At 43.8% G+C, this 23,095-nt stretch overlaps 1 protein-coding gene across 2 annotated transcripts in view; it reads right to left on the bottom strand.

Annotated features, from left to right (window-relative positions):
• FAM171A1 (family with sequence similarity 171 member A1) overlaps positions 1-23,095 on the bottom strand; it is a 73,726-nt gene that overhangs the window by 37,298 nt on the left and 13,333 nt on the right. For both annotated transcript variants that reach the window (XM_083467404.1, XM_083467405.1), the window contains one exon: positions 909-1,136. In XM_083467404.1, coding sequence (XP_083323530.1) covers positions 909-1,136 — 228 coding nt within the window. The remainder of the gene's footprint in view (positions 1-908; positions 1,137-23,095) is intronic.

The following is a 23,095-nucleotide window of genomic DNA, read 5'->3' as shown; positions in this document are numbered from 1 at the left end:
GATCAGCTGAAGTGATTCTCCCCTCTGGTCAGAAATAATTCTCTGCCCCACTGCCAGTTACCATAGTCTGGCCCCATCCATTTGCTAGGGCCGGGGTAGGCAAGATGGGGCCTTCCAGATATTGCTGGACTACAGCTCCCATCACTCTTGATCGTTGTCCATGATGACTGGGGCTGATGGGAGTTGGAGTCCAACAACCTCTGGAGAATCAGAGATTCCTCATTCTGGCTTCACATGTTCAGCTTCATTATGATCCAAGGCAAAACACTGGCGCTGAAGCCAAGCTAAGGAAAGCACGGTCAAACTAAAGGCCTAACCAGGGGAGTATGGGGAGAGGCACTGTTCTTACTGGGCATCCATATTCTTCTCTTGTGAAAACCATTAGGTTATTATTATATTCATATCAACTACCCTGGGCCCTAAAACTGGCAGGTGAGGCCTCGTTGGTGCTGCTGCTACCAGGGGCTGCTGGATTTGCACTGACCCAAGACTGGGCATTTTCAGTGGCAGTTTGCCATTTGAGAGAGGTGCACCTGTCTCACTGACTTTCAGTTTAAAAACAGGCATTGCCCAGGCATTTATTTGATGGCTGAAAGGCCCCCCTTTTCCTGACAGCCCTGAGATAACTGATTTTAAGTGCTTTTAGAATACTTGAATATATATATATATATATATATATATATATATATATATATATATATATATAAAATTTATGTGTTTGTCACCATGGGCTCCTTTGAAAGAAAGGATGGGATATAAATGATGAATGAATAAATAAATGATAAATACGATCTTCAGCATTCAGGTTTTTGTTTTGTTTTGTTTTTTTCTTAAAAAAACACCACAGTTTTGTACCCCCCCCTTTAGAAATAAAATCTTACCTCAGAACAAAAATAAAGATCTCTTACCAGGCAATCTTATTGGTTTCCATGGTGCAGAGTTTGGCACGTAAGCATGTTTAGTCGCAGTAACGATCAGCTGACTGCCCAGCTTATACTGAAACTTGATGAAGGCAGTGCCATCTGCTCCTGAGGTTCCAGAGGCAATGGGGATCTGGTTGGTAAAAATCTCAATAAAGGCTTCGGTGACTGGCTGATGTGTGCTGGCATCACTTACGTGGACCTTCAGAGTCACATCTGCAAAGAACAACAACAATGTAGCAGTTAACCTTTGGGAAAGCTTCGCATTCCACAGTTGCACGAAACAGGTGCAAAAGAAGAAGAAGGTATATATGAGGTATTGAAGGAATGGGAGTACCCATTCCAAATGCTGGGATTAACCTTTAAACTCCATACGATCTTCACTTGAGCACCTTCTCAAGGTACCCTTGCTCCCATTGACACCATCAAGTCTAATTCCAAAAGGGAGTGGAGGGTTTTGTTGGGATGGCAATGAGAAGGGGAGAAAGACAAAAGGGGAAAGAGACTGGCAAGGCTTGGCAGAGAGAGAGAGAGAGAAAAGGGGGTGGTCTAATGTTGGCTCTTAGCCTTCTGCCGGCTCCAGCCCTTCGCACCTTGGCTACCCACCACTGCTATAAAGATGTTAACAAAATGTAGGTTGGAATCCAAATCCTACAAAAATGATTGAACCTTAGGGGGTTTTCTGGGGTGGTGACAGCTTCCCCTCCTGAAAGCTTTCCCATTCAATTCCAAAACTGCATTTTAATACAGTAATCCCCCCCTCCCTCCCTCCTTCTCTGTCTGTCTGTCTCTGTGGTGGAAGTAAAACAAGGAAGAAAAAAAGGAGGGGTGTTGAACAGCTTGGAGGCCATAGAGAAATTCCACACCCTATTTTTTATTTGTAAAGTTTTTGTGCCACCTTCTCCCCATCTGCTTTATCAAAGCAGAACTGATGGGAGGAAAGAGTTTCAACAGCACTTTGACCTCGTGCCATGAAGGGGGAAAAAATCCCACATCCAACTCCAGTGTGCCTGTGGAGCAGGTGTTTTTCTAAGTTGTGGCCTCCCCAGAAGTGGACCATTGGGCTGATGGGAGCTGGAGTCTAACACCATCTGGAGGGCCACAGGTTTGATACCCCTGCTGTAGAGGTTTTGCCTATGTACTTCTGATTTACAACCACAGTAACTCAGTTCTGCATATCTTACTTATAAATACACAAAAAGCTGCCATTTTGAAGAAGTTTCTGAAGAGCCAATCTGATCCTGTTCTAGAAGCTAGTGCCATTCCATGGATATCATTAGGTGCTAATAGGTTAATTAAGAATTGACGTTCCCGATCTTTAAGAATGCATTACACAACCCCATCCTTGCTAAAATACACTGTGTTATTATTTACAACAGTTACAATCCAAAATTCACTCTGAGAACAAGTACTTGCTGTCCAGATTTTTTCGGCCTCCCACACATGTGCCATTCTTCAATAATGTCACCATAGCAACCGCATATGATTAAAAACCCCAAAACCATCCATATCACTGTGTTCTATATGAAAGGGGGTAAATCTCTACCAATTTATGGTATGAACACACAACTTGCCTTCCATCATATTCATATTTGTGCTACAGCTGCACCAAATAACCAGTTCATTTTACAGACCCATCACTACATTTCTATCAGCTCTGGTGTGCTTAAAGATTTGTTTCATTTAACCAAATTTATATACCGCTTGATTGCAAAAGACAGCAACTTTCTTTGGAAATCCTGAGCCTTGACTGTAAACCATTATGTAAACCAATGAGGCATGCCAAATTCTTTGCACCGCATTGTTTAAAAATTCTGAAACCCAGTCAGCCATCATGGTGCCCTTCAGATGTTGTTGGACTACAATTCCCATCATTCTTGACCACTGGCCATGGTGGCTGGGGCTAATGGGAATGGTAGTCCAACCATATTGGCTACCCTTTGCCCTAGTCTGGGATATTGCAAGGGGATGGAGTAGATTTCCCTTTGGGTCCCTTACAGCCCTACAATTCTTTGATTCCGAGATTAATACATTGAAGTTTCCAGCTCACACACTCAAAATGCTTCAGAAATTCCTGTCAAATGTGAAAAGCTCTGTATATTAAGGAGAAACCGATTTGTGAGTCGTACTTCTACAAGTTGTAAAGTAAGCAACAAAATGAGCTCTTTTCCAGAATATGAAACACCTTGTAAGAAACTGAAGCTCTGTGATCTAAAGCTAGATAGCTAGGGCATGCACCGTTAGCATTCATTTTCCTTTGACTTGACTATTAATTCAGAAGAACCAGTGTAGCAAGGAATAATGTGGCATGCAAGAAACAATAGTGAAGTAATAAAAGGGCCAGGTGAACATTACAGCTACAAAAGACTGTTCAGAAGCACCGATTCTAGAATTACACAATTTATACTGAAAGAACGAACAAGCAAAGAAAACAAAACTTCCCTGTTTGGAAGAAGATAGGAACCGTAATGTGATCCAGTATGGCGTAATGGTTAAGGCGCTGGACTAGAATCTAGGGTACCAAGATCCAAATCCTTACTCAGCCATGAAGTTCACTAGGTGACCTTGGGCCGGTCAAAAGTATTCAGCCAAACCTGCCTCACAGGGGTATTGTGAGGATTAACAGGGGATGGGGGAAGAACCATTTACCGTATTTTTCGCTCCATAAGATGCACCTAGTTTTTAGAGGGGGAATGCAAGAAAAAAAAAAATCTTTGCAGGGAGCGCTGAGCAGAACCTGTGTGCATCCCAGGCTCTGCTCAGCGCTCCCTTTCACGAGCCGAGTGGAGCGTGCGTGCGGCTCTTGGGGGCTTTTCCCAAGGAGGGAGAAGGGACTGATGGGCTGCCCTTCTCTCTCCTCAGGGAAAAGCTCCCAAGAACCGCACATACGCTCCACACGGCTCTTTAAAGGGAGCTCTGAGCAGAGCCTCCCGCCTGCATTCGCTCCATAAGACGCACAAACCTTTCCCCTTACTTTTTAGGAGGGAAAAAGTGTGTCTTATGGAGCGAAAAACACAGTAGCCACCCTGTACTCTCTTGAAAGGAAGGCGGGATAGGAATGTAATAATAATGAAATCAAGATAAATGCAAGCTGCCATCTTCACAGTGGCATCCTTGGAACTTTTAGAATGATATTTGGCCATAGTTAAATATTAAGCAGTCATGTGACAATATTTGACCAGTCAGCTGCCCAGTGTGTCAACCTAAGCTACAGCACTGCGGAGGAAGACTGTGCACCTGCAAGGTGCTTCTAAAGCCATAGAGCACTTTTAAAGTAACGAAATCAAACCAACAATATGTGGGCTACAAATAGCAAGCAATATTGTAGGTCGGCAATAAAGGAAACAACCCCAGAAGTCACATAGCATTTAGCGGCTTCACAAACTACACATACTTCCTACCATTTACATTCCTTCTCCTTCAGCTCCTTAGGAAATTATACCCTACTTGTTTTTACAACTTAGACGGCACACCAAAATCACTGGGTTTGGGTGAAATACAGTCGCGCAAATATAGCTGCCCTTTCCTATTGCTAAATTTGTTCTCTCATATAAAGAACAACGAAACCACGGCGTGGGTTATCATTTGGGAAGAGGTAAATCCAAAACAGGCCACAATCCAAAACCTACAATCCTTTCTGCATTGTCAATGTGACGTTTCAAAGAGTTCAGGGAAAACCTACATTTGATTAGACACGAATCCTCGCTGCTCCATCTGTTTTGGCAAACGGAGATTTTTCCGCTGTTTAAAACACGTTTGCTAAAAAGAAAGGCTCTTCCATGAAATGTCCCAAAGCAACAACTTGAAATAGTCACTTGGCAAGCAGCTAGGTTTCCTGGCTGCCAGACAAGTGCTGATCTAGGGAGGATGGAGCCATTAGCTTTCACTGTCGGCACAGAATGTGTTTGGATAACAAATGTTCAACATGATGTTTGCTTTAAGACTTTCCAGGTGGGATCAATCCCGATTTCCAAATGCAGTTCTTTACTGAGGCAGAGAAACAGTGGCATAATCATGGATTAAATCAGAGATACTCAACACGGTGCCTTCCATTAGACTACAACTTCCATGGCTCACTGGGCCAAATTTCCGTTGCAGTCCCAACAAGTCATTTTGAGTGTTATTTTAATATAAAAGGGGGTATAAATATCTAATCTAACATCTGGAGGGTACCACATTGGCTATTTGTGGCTTAAATGTTGGCTGATACTACATCTTGGTCCAACTGTACTCTTCTCCCTACAATCCCTTGAGCAATAGCTCTGAAAGGATATGTAGTGGTTTGGAGTTACTCGTGTGTAAACTGTCCCCTTTTGGAGCTTGGCTGCCTGGGTTAAACCGTCCTGACTGCACAGCCCATCTCAGCGTGGCTGCCTCAGTCGCTCGCAGAATCTGTGGGCGTTTCTTAAACCGTTGCCAGCATAAGAGTTGTTTGACTCCCAATCATCTCCGCCTCTCATTGCGCGGGAGTCTCCTGCGCAAGGAGGGCGTGGGCAGTGGAGGACCAGGGCTCTCCTCACTGACTTCCAAGGAAGAATCCCGGAGCCCTTCCACCTCTTCTCCCATTTGCTCTCCGGGATCCTTGGTGTTACGCTGATTTCCTTCCCCCTCCATCAAGCTGCGTCTCCCCCTAGTGCTTGTACCTTCCCCTGCAGAATCGGAGAGCCTCTCCTTCGCCTGTTGCTCTGATGTCAGTTTCCTGACAGGATACACTTCACCTAAGAATAAGATGACCATAATTTTTCTCAGGCCCTCATCTCTCAAGTTTTCCAAACTTAGGTTCAATCTGTCCCACTGTTGCATCTATTTGCCATTTTTTAAACAGAAGTCAACACAAACATTGTCACAAAGTTCTTTCTTTGCATCTGCCCAAATAGACACGTTTATACACACATCAGCAAATAAATTTAATGCGAACACCACTTGATCTGAACTGGCCAATTTCACAATGAAGAAAAATGCAGTGAAAAAGGAAATGTCAACCTGAATGGGCATATATTCCATGGCATTTTATCTGTAAACACAGTATGGGCTTTGGGAACATGTTGGGCACAATCTGGATTGGTTATGCAATACATGAAAATAATAAAAAATAATTCAAGCGCTGCTACCCAAAATAAGTGACTGTTCTATAAGGGACTTAAGTAACTCCTACATTATCTCCAATGGCAACTAGCTGCCAAACTGTTTTGTCACCAAGATGGAAAAATACTGTAATATGGTGCCCATCTGTAAGAGGGGAATTTCCAAATCCTACACTATCTGGTTCCTAATATCTAATTTACTGCAAGCCCAGCAGAATTCTCTTTTAATTTTTAAAACCAGAAGGTGGCATAGTCTGTGGATGTCCTTCTGTTGTGTGATTAAAACCACACTCATAAATAACTTGAAACAAATAGTTATAGCCACATTAATGGTCTTATAGATGCCGAACCATAATATCTTTTTCAACAAACTGCTTTGAAGTTTTGCTTTACAATCAAGTGGTATATAAATTTTATGAAATAAATAAACACGTATTTTATATCTGTTATTGCATGTTGAAAATTCATAAGAAAATACCGGGCTGGATGTCCTGAACTTGTCCTATAGCATATTTTTAGAAAGAGATCCCTTTGAAATACAATCTGTTTCTTGAAAAACAATTAAAAGATATGAGAAATCGATTGCAAAATTTTCCGAAATGAGGCATTAATTTGTATGCATATTACCAGATAATAAACTCTAATATGTTTTTCAAATTGATAATCTAGCAGTATCCTGTAATAACCCACTCTACAGTGGGTGTTTTTTAAGCCTTTCCCTACTTAAGAAAAAATATTTAATAATTAATCTGCACATGACTTCCAGCACTAGTAAAGTCATGTGTATGTTTAATACCTAGCAGAAGCAAAGCTGGGTCACAAGTTGGAGAGAAGGGAGCACTGACGATTGAAAAATGTTAAAGATCTGATGCTTGTAGGGGTGAAAAACAGAAAGCCACATTTGGGAAACTTTAGGAGCCTAGGAAGCTACCTTGTACTAGGTCAAACTATGTGTTGATTTAGCTCACTGCTGTCTCCTCTGACAGGAAGTGGTTCCTCAGGGCTTCAGACGGAGGTCTTTCCCATCCCCAGCCACCTGACCTTTTAAGGTAGAGACAGCAGGGATTGAACGTGCAGCCTTCTGCATGCAGAGCATGTGCTCTGCCACTCAGCTACGGCCCCTTTCCTTATCACTGTTGAAACATACCCGTTCTTGCTTTAACGTGACTCAGAAGCAACCCATAAGGTTGCAGAACTTATGTCATGGGGCCATAACACAGTGTCCATGGGTTATAGAATCGCAGAGTTGGAAGGGACCACGTCGGTCACCTAGTCTAACCCCCTACAATGCAGGAATATTTTGCCCAAGGTTGGGCTCCAACCCACAACCCTGAAATTAAGAGTCCTGTGTCCTACGGCCTGAGCTAACCAGTCAGAGGCCTTCTGTGGTACCTATAGGGTTTGTTCTCCCCACTGGGATTAGACTTTTCAAGCCTAATAGAGGCATGGGGGGGGGGGAGGTTTACACCTCAGGAGGGAAGAATTAACTCCCCTTTCCCCAGCTGCGACCACAAACACCAAGCCAACCCCATGATGCAATTACATCTCAAAGACGCTTTCTATTGGTTACACTAATATGTTTCTTTGAAGCCTGATTACAATAGAGGAGAATATTTGGGTGGGGGGCTTATAGCTGGGTAGGGGAAAGTTACCCCTTCCCTGCCTAGTTGGAAACCCCCCTCCCCACTGCAAATGCCACCCCTTCTATTGGCTCCAAACCTGTTATGGTCGATCTGTGTGATATCTTCCTGGAGACTGCAGTAAGGGACTCTCCCCAGCTGAACTCTCCAGGAAGATCACATTTTTCCCAAGCCTATTTGCTGGCAGTGGCAGGTGGGTGAGGAAAAAATTGAGGGTTGGTGGTGGTTGTGTGTGCATAGTTGTGGTATCCATGGCAGTTTCTCCATTTTGCAGAGGTGATGGCTGGCCCCAAAAGCATCTGCGTACTACCACAAAGATAATTTCTGCCTTTTTAGATGAAGGAAAGGCACATGGGAAAAGAAACCTCAGAGTCATTCAGCAGAAGAAGCATCTTGGAAAATTAACTCACCCAACTGATTCCCTTTCCACAAATTCTTAAAACACGCAACTCTGAGCTGATGCCGTTTCATTACCAGCACTGTTTCTCCTTGGCCAAATTTTCTGTCTCGGCCCCAGAGAAAGCAGGTAAAGTAAAGCACACCTTCCAATGACGCCAGGAATATACTTTTCAGTTATATGCAACAGAGTTTGCAGAGAATCAGTCTAGAGCAGGGGCAGCAACCTTTTTCAGCCGTGGGCCGGTCCACCGTCCCTCAGACCATGTGGTGGGCTGGACTATATTTTTTTGGGCGGACATGAACAAATTCCTATGCCCCACAAATAACCCAAAGATGCATTTTAAATAAAAGCACACATTCTACTCATGTAAAAACACGCTGATTCCCGGACCATCCGAGGGCCGGATTTAGAAGGCGATTGGGCTGGATCCAGCCCCCAGGCCTTAGGTTGCCTACCCCTGGTCTGGAGCATATACCTTTACTCCCCAACCCTTTAATTGGATTTATCCAGTTTATTTTTGTTATCTCAGATCTCGCTCCCCTTGCTTTCCTACCTACAAACGCTCTAGCATTTCTTAACATAAATGCTTATATTTGCACTCTGCCATGTTTATGTCTCCTTGTTCAATAGAAAATGCTTAATTAAACTGCTGCACAGCCCTTTTCCAGATAATTAATAGAGACATTAAATTACAGGACGGGTGCAGAAAACCTATTTAGCTGTTACTATAATAAAACTCCTCTAGCATAACCTACAGTCATTTATAATAGCTATCATTTATTCCTCCATCCTGTTTTCAATGTCAGGCAGGCCCCCATTTGCCTCCAAATCATTCTGAATTATTCTTCAGATGAATACTTCCACCCAGACTCCGTACTACACAATGCTCAACAATGATAGGGTAACTGAAGAGATAATGTTTAGATCAAAGGTGCACACTAACAAATTATTTTGATCTTGCATCTTGGAACAGATCATAGTTAAGAAAAAATGTAACAATTTCCTTGCTGGAGCAGGGACCAGGGTGGACAGGAGAAACCAATGGACTTTAAATGTAATGGCCAGCGGGGTCAATGAAATCTAGCAGTTCTTACCCCACTAATAGGGGACACGGGTGGCGCCGTGGGTTAAACCACGGAGCCTAGGACTTGCCGATCAGAAGGTCGGCAGTTTGAATCCCCACGACGGGGTGAGCTCCCGTTGCTCGGTCCCTGCTCCTGCCAACCTAGCAGTTCAAAAGCACGTCAAAGTGCAAGTAGATAAATAGGCACCGCTCCTGCAGGAAGGTAAACGGTGTTTCTGTGCACTGCTCTGGTTTGCCAGAAGCGGCTTAGTCATGCTGGCCACATGACCCGGAAGCTGTATGCCGGCTCCCTCGGCCAAGAAAGCGAGATGAGCGCCGCAACCCCAGAGTCGGCAACGACTGGACCTAATGGTCAGGGGTCCCTTTACCCCTTTACCCCACTAATATTAACAGGCATTGAAATATATATTAGCTGCCTCATAAGGAAATGTTTCCTCATAAGGAAATGTTGCTCCTTATCACAAAATAAACAACTCCTTTATTTATTGCCTTTATACACTTTTCTCTCTCTAAGAAACTCAAGGAAGTGTATATGGTCCCCCCCCCTCATTTATTTCCAACAACAACCCTGTGAGGCAGTTTAGGCTGAAAGACTGATGCAAATTATGAAAACGTTTGGAGCAACAACTGTGGTCTTGTATACTCATTCAGCTGGACACATGAAAATGTTGTGTAGGCAGATCCTATTTTAACAGGAGGAGGAAGCACCATGCCCATAAACCTTTACCCATCAAACTCAACAGGTTGAGGAAATTCACCAGTGGGATAGATAACCATCCCTTTTAAGAACAATACTTATACTTTGTGGTGTCCAGACTACAGGGTGCAGGTCTGGTGCCCTTTTGCAGGCCAGCTTCGTCTCTATGACCCCAGAGATTCCCTGGCACAATAGCAATAAGCAGCAGTAACACATGAACAGTTGTATCAGCAGCCGAGGCTCCAACTGTCTACCATTTCCTCATCCCACACTGAGAGTGGCAGGGAGAGCAGTGAGGGGGTGGACTGACAGGGATTGGTCCACCCTGTTGCCACTCCAATGCTCTTTATGGTCCCCCAACTTTAAAGTTAGTGTCCTATTGGCTGAGCTCAGTGCCCCTCTTGCCTGGGGGTGTGGGTCAGAAATTCAAAAGTACCAGATAGCAAGCAGGTAGCTGGGTACCACAGAATCTCCGCAAGCAGAGCAGAGCCGTACTTGTTTGCTACCCACTCAGCAAGGTTTTCGGGGATGACTGGAAGTTCAAGCATTTTGAGAGAGAATTTCTTGCTGAATGTAATTTTGTGATTTCAAACATCCTTACAATGTTTTCCACCACCTCCGGTAAATTCTAAGCGGAACTTTTCAGAAAGCTTTCTATGGAGACCACAAGTTTTTCTCCTTGGCTGGTTACAGTCTGTCAGAGGCACACCATTTTGTACCTGGATTTGGCATCCTAAGCAATTTGGCTGCCTCACTGTTTCAGATCGTTTATGAATTCTGTAAATATATCTAGTCCTCCTAACAGAGGTTCGTAAGAACATGGCTATGTGCTTCCCTCCATTGTTAAAAACTCCAGGTTTAGGAAGTGACGAGAAATGGAAGGAAGAGTAAGAAATCACAGGAGCACTATGTGTTGGCAAATGTGAATTATGAGTGAACAAATATGTTACAGGCAATGTTCACATCATACATTTAAAGCATATGGCTTCCTCCAAAGAACTGTGCTAGCTGCAATCTACCCCTCACAGAACTACAGTCCCAGCACCCTTAAACTATAGTTTCAGGGATTATTTTGGAGGGAAAACTGTATTTTAAATGTATGGTGTTTATGCAGCCACAGTAAATTGGAGGGGAAGAAGAGTGGTTAACTTCCCTAATCTTTGCTCCCTATTATCTTATCCAATCACTGTCAACTCTCTTTAGGAGCCTTCAGAGAGTATCTCCATATTAGAATGTTTAGCCCTTGGATATTATCCACATGATGTCTCTCCAAGAGTTCTAATACACAAGTTTTTCCCTTTCCATTCTATACATTTTAACCCCAATTAGGAAAAACAAGTCTAATACACTATGACACCAATGGAAACCAAATAGTACAATTTTGCTTTATGGGTCTTTGTTGGATAGTCTCATTCACACCCAAGGGTTCCACCCAGTCCAGCATGAATAATCTACAGCTTTAACTCTATTATATGTATGGATGAACAGCACAGAACAGGCAATTTATTTGCTACATTTTTGTAGAAACAAAAAGGGGAAACCTCTCCCAAGTTAAATTAAATCAGCTTCATATCCACAAATGTGCAAAGTTATAAAATTCTGAATGACTGCCGAAACTGTGCTCCAGTTACACTCATATTCCCAACCTACATGCTTAAAAAGAGAACGTCAGCATTTACAGTCCGATCCATAAATCCATTTGCTCGTTAATAACGAGTGCTCAATCATCTCAAATTACTTCACTGATGGTGAAAAAGGTACCCCCATTTGTTGGGCCATTAAGCTAGTGCACAAAGAACCAACTGAAGTTAGTTCTTGAGATTATATGATTATTGCTATTTATCTAACATCAAAAAGTCAGTTGTTGAGTGAACAATGCTAAAACAGTAATAAAAAGAAGAAAAAAGCACAGCAATCACTATGCAGCAGTCCACATATTCTGGCTTGGTGCATAAGCCAAGTATTATTTGTCATCACCGACACCCTTTGCCCATCTGTAACTTCTGCATGTGAGAGAGCACTCAGGGAGAGGAGACTAGGGGTCATCTTTTGGGAGCTGTAGTTGGTAAGGATGCTGAGAGTTGTTAGGAAACCCCCAATAGCCTCCAAAGAGCTACAATTCCCAGAGTGGCTTAACAATCAATCCTTCACAGGGGGAAATGCAGCTCTATGACCCTCCAGCACCCTTAGTAAACTATAACTCCCAGAATTATTTGGGGGAAGCCATGACTCTTTAAAATGTGCTTTAAATGTATAGTGTGTGTAATGGTTCTAGAGGTTGCTCGTGCGTAAATCGTCGCCACACCTGGCTGGGTTGCCTGAGTGAACCCTTTCTGTCTGGACAGCCACTCGCCCGTGGCTGTCTCAATCGCTGGCAGAATCCGTCAGTGGGCGTTTCTTGAACTTCTTCCAGCAAAGAAGCTCTTTAACGCCTAGTCTCCGCCTAGTCTCCCTGCGCGGAAGCCTTCTGCGCAGGGAGGGTGTGGGCAGCGGAGGACCTGTGCTCTCCCCGCTGGTCCCCGGCAAGGAGTCATGGAGCCTCCTCGCCGATTCCCCCATCTGCCCCCCTTCTCCACTGGTGCTACGCTGATTTCCTTCCCCAGAAGATGCGCTGCTTCTCTCCCTCCTGGGACGCTCTCCGGAACCCCTCTGGAGCCCTCCCTCTCCCTCTGGCTCCGATGGCAGTTCCCCGACAGTGTGTATGGGGCCTATGATCAATCTTGGCTCAACTATCCATCAAAGAACAAAAGTGGTGAAATTAGCTGGCATTTTCAATCATACATAATAATTTATTTGTGCATCCCACAAAATGTGAAGTTATACAAAAAAAGCAGCACAAGTGTGTGCTTTTCACATGTTTATATAAAAATGAATTTCAAGCATACATTTACATTGCAGTCAACAGGTTACTTATCTGAATTTTCAGATTCCAAGTAAGTTACTTTCCAACAAGCAAAAAGATCTGTATCTGAAGCACACAGAGTTCCTTTCATTTTACTTTGTTAAGATCTCAAAAAACAAAACAAATAACCTTCCCGAGCATCTGTGCCTCTTCATATATTATTTAAACCTTTACAAAACACAGTAATGGAATATAATGGAAGAGATTTTAAACTAGCATTAAAGCAGCCTGAAAATGAATTAGAAAACTGAGTGCCTCTCCCTTTTATAGATAAGATCAATCACACACATGCACACATAGTTCATTATTAAACTGTTTCCCAAGTGAGGAGAAAACAAGTCTTCAGTTTCTTCAATGGCATTTTAAAGCTGAAATCCTTTGCCTGCTTATCAACTAAATGGGACTTACATCTGAGTAATCATGTTTTAGGATTGTGCTGTAATGCCTATTATTGCCATGAGCATGTTGGCCTTTCAGTATAACATTTTTTTTTAAAACACTTTAGAATTTCACTGTTGTTTAAGATGCATTTGTATGATGCATGTAGTAAGTCCAAAATCGGCAGCAGGTGAGACAGGAGGTCTGTCAATGGTAGGAACTGTACAGGGGCGCCGACTTATAAAAAATATTGGGGGGGCCCATACCGGGGTCCATACTGGTGGCAGGATGGCAGTGGTGCTTTTGCATGCAAGAACCGGCCTGCCCTCCCCAGGCTTCGCGCCGGGAGGCGGCCACCCCCTCCTACCAACGTCACCTTAGCCGAACCCAGAAAAAAAGCCCCGCTCCGGCGGCGGGAACTCCCGTCCCCTCCATTCTCCCCTCACCCTGGTCCCTCGCCAGCGACGAATACGCCGTTCCTCGGCCCCGCGGCTCCATTCCTTTCTAAAGTCCCGCCGCTGGGGGTCTTCCTCTGACTGACCGACCTGCCCGCCCCTTCTCAGGAGCTCCCGGTCACTTTGGGAGGCACGCGCTGGAGTCCCCTGCGCGGTTTTTGGCAAGGTGCCTAATAATTTTCTTAAATTATTGGGGGGGCGGAGCCCCCCAAACGAATTTTTGAGGGGGCTCGGGCCCCCTCAGGCCCCATGGAGTCGGCGCCTATGGAACTGTAACATTTTGGAAGTTGGCCAGCTACTATCCTTTGTTTCAGAACTTACAATCCATTGTACAAACCTACGTTTCTGTGTGACAAGAGAATAACTGAGCGAATTAATCGAAATATATAAAAAAATTGTCCAGTAGCACCTTAGAGACCAACTGTTTGTTCTTGGTATAAGCTTTCGTGTGCATGCACACTTCTCCAGATACACTGAAACAGAAGTCTCGAGACCCTCATATAAGGGTTTCAGTGTATCTGGAGAAGCGTGCATGCACACGAAAGCTTATACCAAGAACAAACTTAGTTGGTCTCTAAGGTTTTACTGGACAATTTTTAATTTTTTTATATATTTCAACTGCGTCAGACCAACACAGCTACCTACCTGAATCTTGAGCAAATTAATGCTTTGATAAATAATGTGATTGTAAGTTTTCCTGTGAATTCTGATCAGAAAGCCAAAAACTCACGTGAAAAATCTTACTTTTGGCTAACCACAAGGAGGGAACTTCTGAATTTAGGAAAACAACAACAATTTGCAGGGCTGTACAATTTCAGTAGCCACACTTGCCAAGGTGAGTCTCCAACAAGCACCATGAGCTCATGGCTTTCCTGCTCCCCTGGTGCACTTTCTGCATCTCTCCCCTTCAGATGATGCCTGGGGTTTGCTGGCTCTGTGCTCGGCCAGAGTCTCAACGAATGGCAAGCACAGAGTCAAAGCAAGCCTCTGCCTATCCTCTCTGGCCTCAGGCTGGAAGATGTGAGCAGAGGCCCTCGGATTACACAGCAAGTCCTTCCCATGTCTCACCCATCTCTGACCTGAAGGTTGGTGGCACAGGTGAGTGGCCTGGTCTCTTAGCAAGGGCTCGGAGAGTAGAGGGCATCGTCCCTGACCTATATTTTAGAAGAACAATCATGTTGGGTGTGCCACAAAGGCCAGCCAAACCTTGTGGAGCTTTGAATACAGTGGTGCCTCGCGAGACGAAATTAATCCGTTCCGTGAGTCTCTTCGTCTAGCGGTTTTTTCGTCTTGCGAAGCAACCCTATTAGCGGCTTAGCGCTATTAGTGGTTTAGGTAAAGGTACCCCTGCTCGTACGGGCCAGTCTTGCCAGACTCTAGGGTTGTGCGCTCATCTCACTCTATAGGCCGGGAGCCAGCGCTGTCCGCAGACACTTCCAGGTCACGTGGCCAGCGTGACAAGCTGCATCTGGCGAGCCAGCGCAGCACACGGAACGCCATTTACCTTCCCGCTGGTAAGCAGTCCCTATTTATCTACTTGCACCCGGGGGTGCTTTCGAACTGCTAGGTTGGCAGGCGCTGGGACCGAACGATGGGAGCGCACCCCGCCGCGGGGATTCGAACTGCCGACCATGCGATCGGCAAGTCCTAGGAGCTGAGGTTTTACCCACAGCGCCACCCACGTCCCTTAGTGGTTTATCGGCTATTAAAGGCTTAGCGGATTAGCGGCTAAAAGGCTATTAGCGGCTTAGAAAAAGGGGGGGGGAGCGAAAAAAAATCGGAACACTTGCAAGACGTTTTCGTCTTGCAAAGCAAGCCCATAGGGAAAATCGTCTTGCGAAGCAGCTCAAAAACGGAAAACCCTTTCGTCTAGCGGGTTTTCCGTCTTGCGAGGCATTCGTCTTGCGGGGCACCACTGTATGAGTATTTTAGAAGCAGAATCACAACCCTACAAAAATGACCACAACCCTGGGGTATTGGGAGGATGGTCTGGTGATGAAAGGACACTGAAAGGAAGACACAGAAGGCTGTTTAAGGGCCTAAGACTCATGTAGGACAAGTAAGGGCAGACCCACATACTCAGTGAACATGCATGCAACAAAAGAAAAGGAGATTTAGAGTACAGCATCTTGCATGTTACATTAATACACACACACACACACACACACACACACACACACACACACAATCTTATTATTAAAATGCATATATGCCCACTTCTCCACTTCAAATCGTTCCTGCTCCCTCCCCTGCCCCCTTTCCTATTGGAGGGTTTCTAAACATATGTTTGAAGTGGTATTTGCGTGTTACACATAGATAGACCTTAAATCTGCCCTTGCCTTCCTAGTCTCTTCAGAGTTCAAAGAGAGGATTTTGACAGTTTGACAGCTGTATGTGTGTGTATGTTACCAGTCCTTGAGATTACATTTTTTTTAAAAAAATAATGTGTGCCTTTTTTTTATTAGACTGTGACAGGCACCACGACCTTAAAGGGATTTTCTCCCCCCTGCAAAGCTTTTGTTAACAGCTGTCAAATGAACTCGACATTGCCATAACAATGGGCTTAGAGCACACATAGTATGCAAGGGGAGTTACTATTAGTTTACAGATAAGAACCAAGGTTTATTCTAATGGCTTTACTCTAAATTGAGCCCTCCTTATCCTTCTGTACCTCCTCTCACCAAAATCCCACCAAAATCCCGGATTTTACACCCGCAGCATTTGGTGACTACACAATATCTCAAACAATTTTGGCACCTCAAATTTATTTTCTCCATTTCCCTTGCACCCTAACTCCTCTACCTTTTGTTGAAAGGCTCCGTTCTTTCCTCCTGCTCCCTTTCCCCCCTGGCCCCAAATTGTCTTCACATTCAGAACTACTTTTTCTACCCAACGTTCATCTTTATGCTTTCCCACCTCTTTGCCAGGTTTCCATCACAGCAACTCGGGCTAACTGTGAGAGAGGAAGGAGCTTGCAGGTAGGCAGCCACTGTCTTGGATCCAAAGAACCACAAGCAGAAAGATAAAAATGTATTCATGGTGTTCTGTGAACTCTTGTGCAGGCCAAAGCAGAAGACTTGGCCAGAGTGCAATGTACCAGTGTTTCTAGAGTTTGCATTACAGCAGGAGTGATTAAGATGACGCAGGCAGATAATAAATATGATCCAGTGCTGTCTTCGCCATCCTTGCCCAGCCAGATGTTGACAAACCACAAAGATCATCATCCCTTGCCAGCATGTCCAATGACCAAAGGTAACAATATCTATATGCTTTCCCACTTCTTGGCCAGGTTTCCATCATCCAACAATATCTGGGGACCCAATATGGGGGAAGGTTGTTCTTGAGGCCTATCCCTCCTCAAAAAGAAGTCTAGCAAAGACCTACTTTTCTGGATAAGATGTCACTTTCCTCACCCACGCTCATCTGTTAAGCTACAAACAGGCCTTCCAAAAGTGGAAGTGGCTTTCTACTAGCTCAGAAGAGAGGAATCTCAGGCCTGATGGCTGAATGAGGCCCTCCAGGATTCTCTATTTGGCTTTCAGGACTCTCCATAGCCCCCTCCCCAGAACACACATTTCCCTGGCTCTGCTTTGCTCCGCCCGCTTCTCCAGTATTTTTGCCTGGTCGGAAGAAGTCCTTGAACCGTGGCAACACCTCTTGCATGCCTGGATGGAGAAGTGTGTATGCAGGACCCCCTGACTTTTGAAGGCTGAAATGTAGCCTATGTACCATTGTGGATGGAGATTCACCCACCATCAGTGGTGGAGCAAGCCGATTGGGCGCCTGGGCAGGGCCAGCCGCCCGTGGGGCAGGGCGAGCCGGGGCAGGATGCTCCATGGGGCTTCCAAGGAGTCTGCCTGCCTCCTCCCACTCAGCTGCCCTACAGCTGGGGAGGGGGGCAGCCAGCGGACCGTTTGGGCAGTGGAGAGCCTGCGCGCGCCCAAGCCACCATGTCTCTCCCAGGAGAGACGCATGCCTCAGGCGCAGTGCAGGCCCCGGTGGTGAGTGCCGCCTGGCATTTTGTCACCCCCCCCAGTGGTGACACTCGGTGCCCCCTTCCTCCTGCACCCCCTTCCTCCTCCCCTGCACATCATTGCATTGGGCTGGGACCCCCAACTGGAATAGAGCTGCCAGAAAGGAACACTGACTGAAAAAGTTTAGCCACTTCTGCACTACCTGAGTTTTGCATCCAAGTTTACTGCTGTAAGAAGATTCGTAAGGTGCACCACCAGGAAGAAAGGCAGTATAGGAGCCATTGATTGACAAATGTATTTAGGAAATACGCTCTTACGTGAGCAATATGTAGCCTGTGCACTTTCCCAGTCTGCATCTCTACTGGAATTGTTTCAAAGATGCTTTTAAGATGCTTTATTGCTTGTTGTTTGCCACCCTGGGTTCATTTGGGAGGGAGGGTGGGATATAAATTTAATAAAGAGCAATGTACTAACCAATTGACCAAGCAATTATAAAAAAAATGCTAGCTCTTATATAAATGCATAAACGATAAATACTTTATAGAACTGAAGAGGTCTTTATACTCTTGTCAAAATAGTGCTGCTTCTCAACATGAAAGACCTAGACTTTAATTCTTAAGAATTACAATTTCTAGGGGAAAATATCTAATCTCTTTGCAATGCGGCCTTACAAGAATAACATGATTAAAACACTTTTTTAAAAAAAAAGAAAAGAAAAGCCAGCATTAGTCATCTTTAACAAGGACTCAAATGTCTTGGCGGACTGTGGTGGTGCCTACACAATGAACAGAAGAGATCTGAGATTATCAAGTCCAACGTCAATTTCAGGCAGTTTGCTCATGCACAGAGAATACATAAATCCCAATCAGCACAAAGCACAATACAGAAGTATCACAAAACTTCATTATTCAACCATTCAACTCATACCACTTGGCAGCCATAGCTATACAGCATATTTGGAACCATACTTATTCTCACATATTATATTGAAGATCTTGGAGCATATTTCACAGCTACTATTTGGTTATAATGTTGTGGGTTTTTGTCGTTGTTGACGGATTTGAATTCTCCAGCATCACCTTCCCAAATATGTATTAAGGGAAACAAACTTAACATTTCCTAAACATGGTACAAGAAGCTGGCATTATTATTATTATTATTATTATTATTATTATTATTATTATTATTGCTTAGCAAAATGTGGTCCCCATATTTTTTGGCTGCTTACTAATAAAATGACCCAGGGAATACCTGTCATTTATAGCCTAAATGGATGACTGCATGTCTTAAGATCCAGAAACAGCATACACATAGATTACACACTTGAACGTCCATATTCCATGATATCAAGCAAGAATACATTAGTATTAGAGGATGCAAAACTAGCAATAAGTCGTCAAGTCAAATGAACGCAACACAAAACAAGAGTCTTTCACTGAAGAGAATATCTCTGCCATATACTACAATTAGGTAGCATAGAGATGGTAGATGTAATTCAGGGGTGGGAGACCTGTGGCCCTTCATATGGGACTACAAATCCCATCATCCCTGACCACTGACCAAGCTGACTCGGGCTGATGGGAGTTGTACTCTAGCAACATCTGGAGGGCCAAAGATTCTCCACATCTGCTTTGGAATGCCAATCAAGAATGTTATTGTTACCATCCATTGCAATTAAAAAGTACTCTATAGTATTTTATAATAAGGTGCAACATTTGATCTGTGCCTAGGGGTACTAAATTGCATTATACACATTTTCCAGTTTATATTTTAATTCCAACTTGGAATTCTAACTCTAAATTGAGATAAAGCCAGGGGGCTGTTTTGTGTTCTATAGGTAAGAACAATAAATAGTAAGATGAAATCAAATTCATCAGAGTGAATCTCTCCCCCCCCACCCCAGAAAGTTTATGTAAAGAGTATATCCAATAGGATTTCTACACGGCACAATATATTGCACTTAGCAAGCTGCAGATGTAGCACAGAACTGATTCATTTATTGATTTCTGCTTGTGTGTTAGATATGGGTTTTAATCACACAAGTTTAGGCTCGGAGGGAGCCAGAGGTTAGGTAGAGTACCCCTGACAGATCTGGTGTGACAGAATTCAGTCAGTGTCTTGACTGGCAATATCCCAAGAAGGAAATTGCTGTAAGGATGTGGCGCAGATCCATTCAAATATGGCATCTAGCACTCTCCCTGCAGCTAATATGAGCACACTACATCAACTGGTATAGCACAATAAGCACACTGATGTGAAAGTCCGCACGTTATTATATCTAACATCTGGTTTGTTTGCTTTTAAAACATTTTAGTACAGTTTTTGAAGAGAAGAGAGTGTCAATAAACCACTAGGAAAAGTGCCCAATATTCACCATTTTATAGTTCAGGTTCAATTCAGGTTTAGTCCGTTTGTTGCATTACTATAATCAAACATCTTCCCACACAACAGTTCCCTAGTATATTCCTACTTGAACACATTAGAACATTAGGATTCTTTACATGATTAAATGATCATGTATTGTGCAAATTGGCATTACCATACATTAGTTTAAAAATGCATTTGCTTTATTGGTGGAACTGTACACATTTATTTACAAGATTTATCTCTCAACACCATTCAATTGATCCTCAAAGTGACTTACGATAGATGGAAACACATTTATTTGCCCAGAAATTTATGCCGCCCTGTTGCATTTTTCCAGCCTATAGAAGAAAGATGCTCTGTAGCTTTAGGGTTGTTTATGATAGCATGTTAAATATAGCATTTTTTTATCTTCTCCGCACTGTTTTAATATTTGTGTGTTTTGCAACCCACCCTGGGATCAGCAGACAAACAATGGGCTATATTTTAAACAAAATATAATGGAATAATAGGGACACACTAACACCAGAGTCACACAACCTAGCAGGCTTTAGTCCCCCAGTCCAGAGGTTCCCAATGTGCTCCACTCCAGATGTTGTTGAACTCCAATGCTCACCAGCCCCAGAGAGCATGGCCAGTGGGCAGCAACATCTGGAGGGACTCAGTCCTAGCCAATGGTTGAGTCCAGAGTATGCTAACTAGCACTGGGGCAGAGAGGTTCTCCCCTCTACAGGTTGGACTGGGGAGCAAGCTCATCTCAGCCGATCCTTCTTTGGCCACTGAATGAGAACAGGGTGGCCTCACCCTTGCCATCTTAATATTTGTGGGCAGCACGGTTGCACTTATAACTTCTATTTGCATTTCTGTTCTATTGAGCAACACAAAATGACAAACCCGAAGCATAAGTTGCCAGATTAGTTATACTCTTAGGAGCCAAACACGCATAAATAAAATATGCTACAGACCGTCTCCAAATACAGTGGTACCTCCGGTTAAGAACTTAAATTGTTCTGCAGATCTGTTCTTAACCTGAAACTGTTCTTAACTTGAGGTACCATTTTAGCTAATGGGGCCTCCCGCCACCGCTGCATGATTTCTGTTCTTATCCTGAAGCGAAGTTCTTAACCCAAGGTACTATTTCTGGGTTAGCGGAGTCTATAACCTGAAGCATCTGTAATCTGAAGCGCCTGTAAGGCAAGGCACCACTGTATAGTCTGATCCCCCGCACCTGGAACATTAGTGCATCAGGCAGAAGGGTTCAAGTCCAGTCTCTTTCTTGACGTACTAGCTTCCTGTTTACAGGGAGTGAGGTGCATAATTGCACCTCCTGAAGCATCACATTCCATGGCACTGGGACCACCACAAAAAAGGCCTTGCTTAGCCAAAGATGACAAGCATAAGTAGCAAAATTCAATACGACACCTCAACTTGTCCAAACCAAATCCTTAACATTTATATCTCTAGTGTCTGTAAGACAAAACACACCACTGCTTCTATATATAATGACCCTACTGAAATTCACCCCACAAGCCACATAATGAGTGTGTTATAATAACTTAGTTTAATTCTTTCTGCGATCTATGCAAGGGCAGGGTTTTTTGTTTTAGCTTGCTATTTTTTTTAGCTTTCAAACCCATTCAAAAATCAGGACCCCATTGGTATTGTGAGTTTCCATCCATGGGCTAACTGGCTGGCTTGTCTCATGGAAGAATTTGATTGCGCTTCCAAATATAGAGCAAAATCCATATGGAATTGTACTTGTGAAACTGCTAGTATAAGCACACCAAGTCAACTTGCATGACATTATAAGCCTGACAAAGTGAAAGCCTGCACATTACTATTTCTAACATCTGGTTTGTTGTTTAGTCTTTTTTTGTTTTTTGTTTTAAAAAGCATGACTTAAGTACACCAGAAACTATCAACAAACCACAAGGAAAAGAATCCAACATTAACCATTTTTTATTTAACAGCTAAAAATAAATAAATACTACAACTTGTTTCATTGGAAACAGTTTTAAAGGTTAGAATTGCTGAAAGAAGCAGTTGCTCTAGAGCAGGAGGGGGAAACTTGTGGTCTTCCAGACATTGTTGCCCTAAAACTCCATTCATTCCTGGCTGTTGACCTTGCTGGCTGGAGCTGATGGGAGCTGGGAGGACAGCAAGATTTGGAGAGCCACAGCTTCCCCTGGGGCCAACTGGGACATGCCTATTTGCCAGCTTCTCAGACAAAAAAACCATACACAAAAATAAATGTGTGATTTCTCCATGCACACACAAAAATTGGACCATGAGCAAGCCTGTGCAACACACCAATTTCAGCTGTCTAAAACGCTATGTGAATGTCTGAAAAATGTCCAGAGCCAAGCAGTAAATCAGCTATACTCGGGGGTCTAAAATGTCAAGTTCAAAGTCATTCCAAGACTGTTGTGACATATATGCAACACTATGGGGCCTGGCTAATCAGTCTGAGCTGGGCTTTACCAACCTGGTGATCTCCAGCTGTTTGAGACTACAACTATCAGCAACTCTAGCCAGCGCAGGCTGGTCTAAGCCATTTGTTCCACCCAAGTAGCACACAGGTCACCTCATTTTGCTGGCTTGACCTGGACCTCCAGCATGTCTTAGACCAGGTCCTTCTCCTCCAGTCCAAAAATTGAGATCCTTAAGCCCACCAGGAGTTGCTGGGTTCCAACTCCCATCAAGTCAGCTAGCATGGCCGACGATCAGGGATGATGGGAGACAAACAACTGGAGGGACACAGGTTCCCTATCCCTGCTCTAGTTCATGGACCCCTTGTCTGCCTACAGTAGACCCAGATCCCCAGTTTTGTCAACACCTGACAAATGCGGGAGGGGAATATTGCTACCTTGACACCCATCGCTTGCATTTTTCTCATGTCATTGCTAGGGTGAAATTCCTCTTCCTTTGTTATTGAATCAGCAACCATAGAATACTTTTGATAAAGATTAGCCCAATTTTTTAAAATTTTATTTCTTAACATAAAATCAACATTTTAATTTGATCTACTTCAAATTAAACAAAAGCCCATTTGGCATTTCTGGCCATCATAGTGATGCTCAGTTGCATCTAAGACCCATGGGCTTAAACATTAAATGGATCAGGCAGGTATGACAACATGTGCCACAGTGATCAACAGACTGTCACCAAATTAATTTTTATACCTGTCACCTGAGAAG

Source organism: Podarcis liolepis, assembly GCF_965112155.1.
Source record: "Podarcis liolepis genome assembly, chromosome: 12".
Lineage (NCBI taxonomy): Eukaryota > Metazoa > Chordata > Lepidosauria > Squamata > Lacertidae > Podarcis > Podarcis liolepis.
The sequence above is the reverse complement of the archived record's forward strand: the minus strand, read 5'-3'. Positions and strand labels throughout refer to the sequence as shown.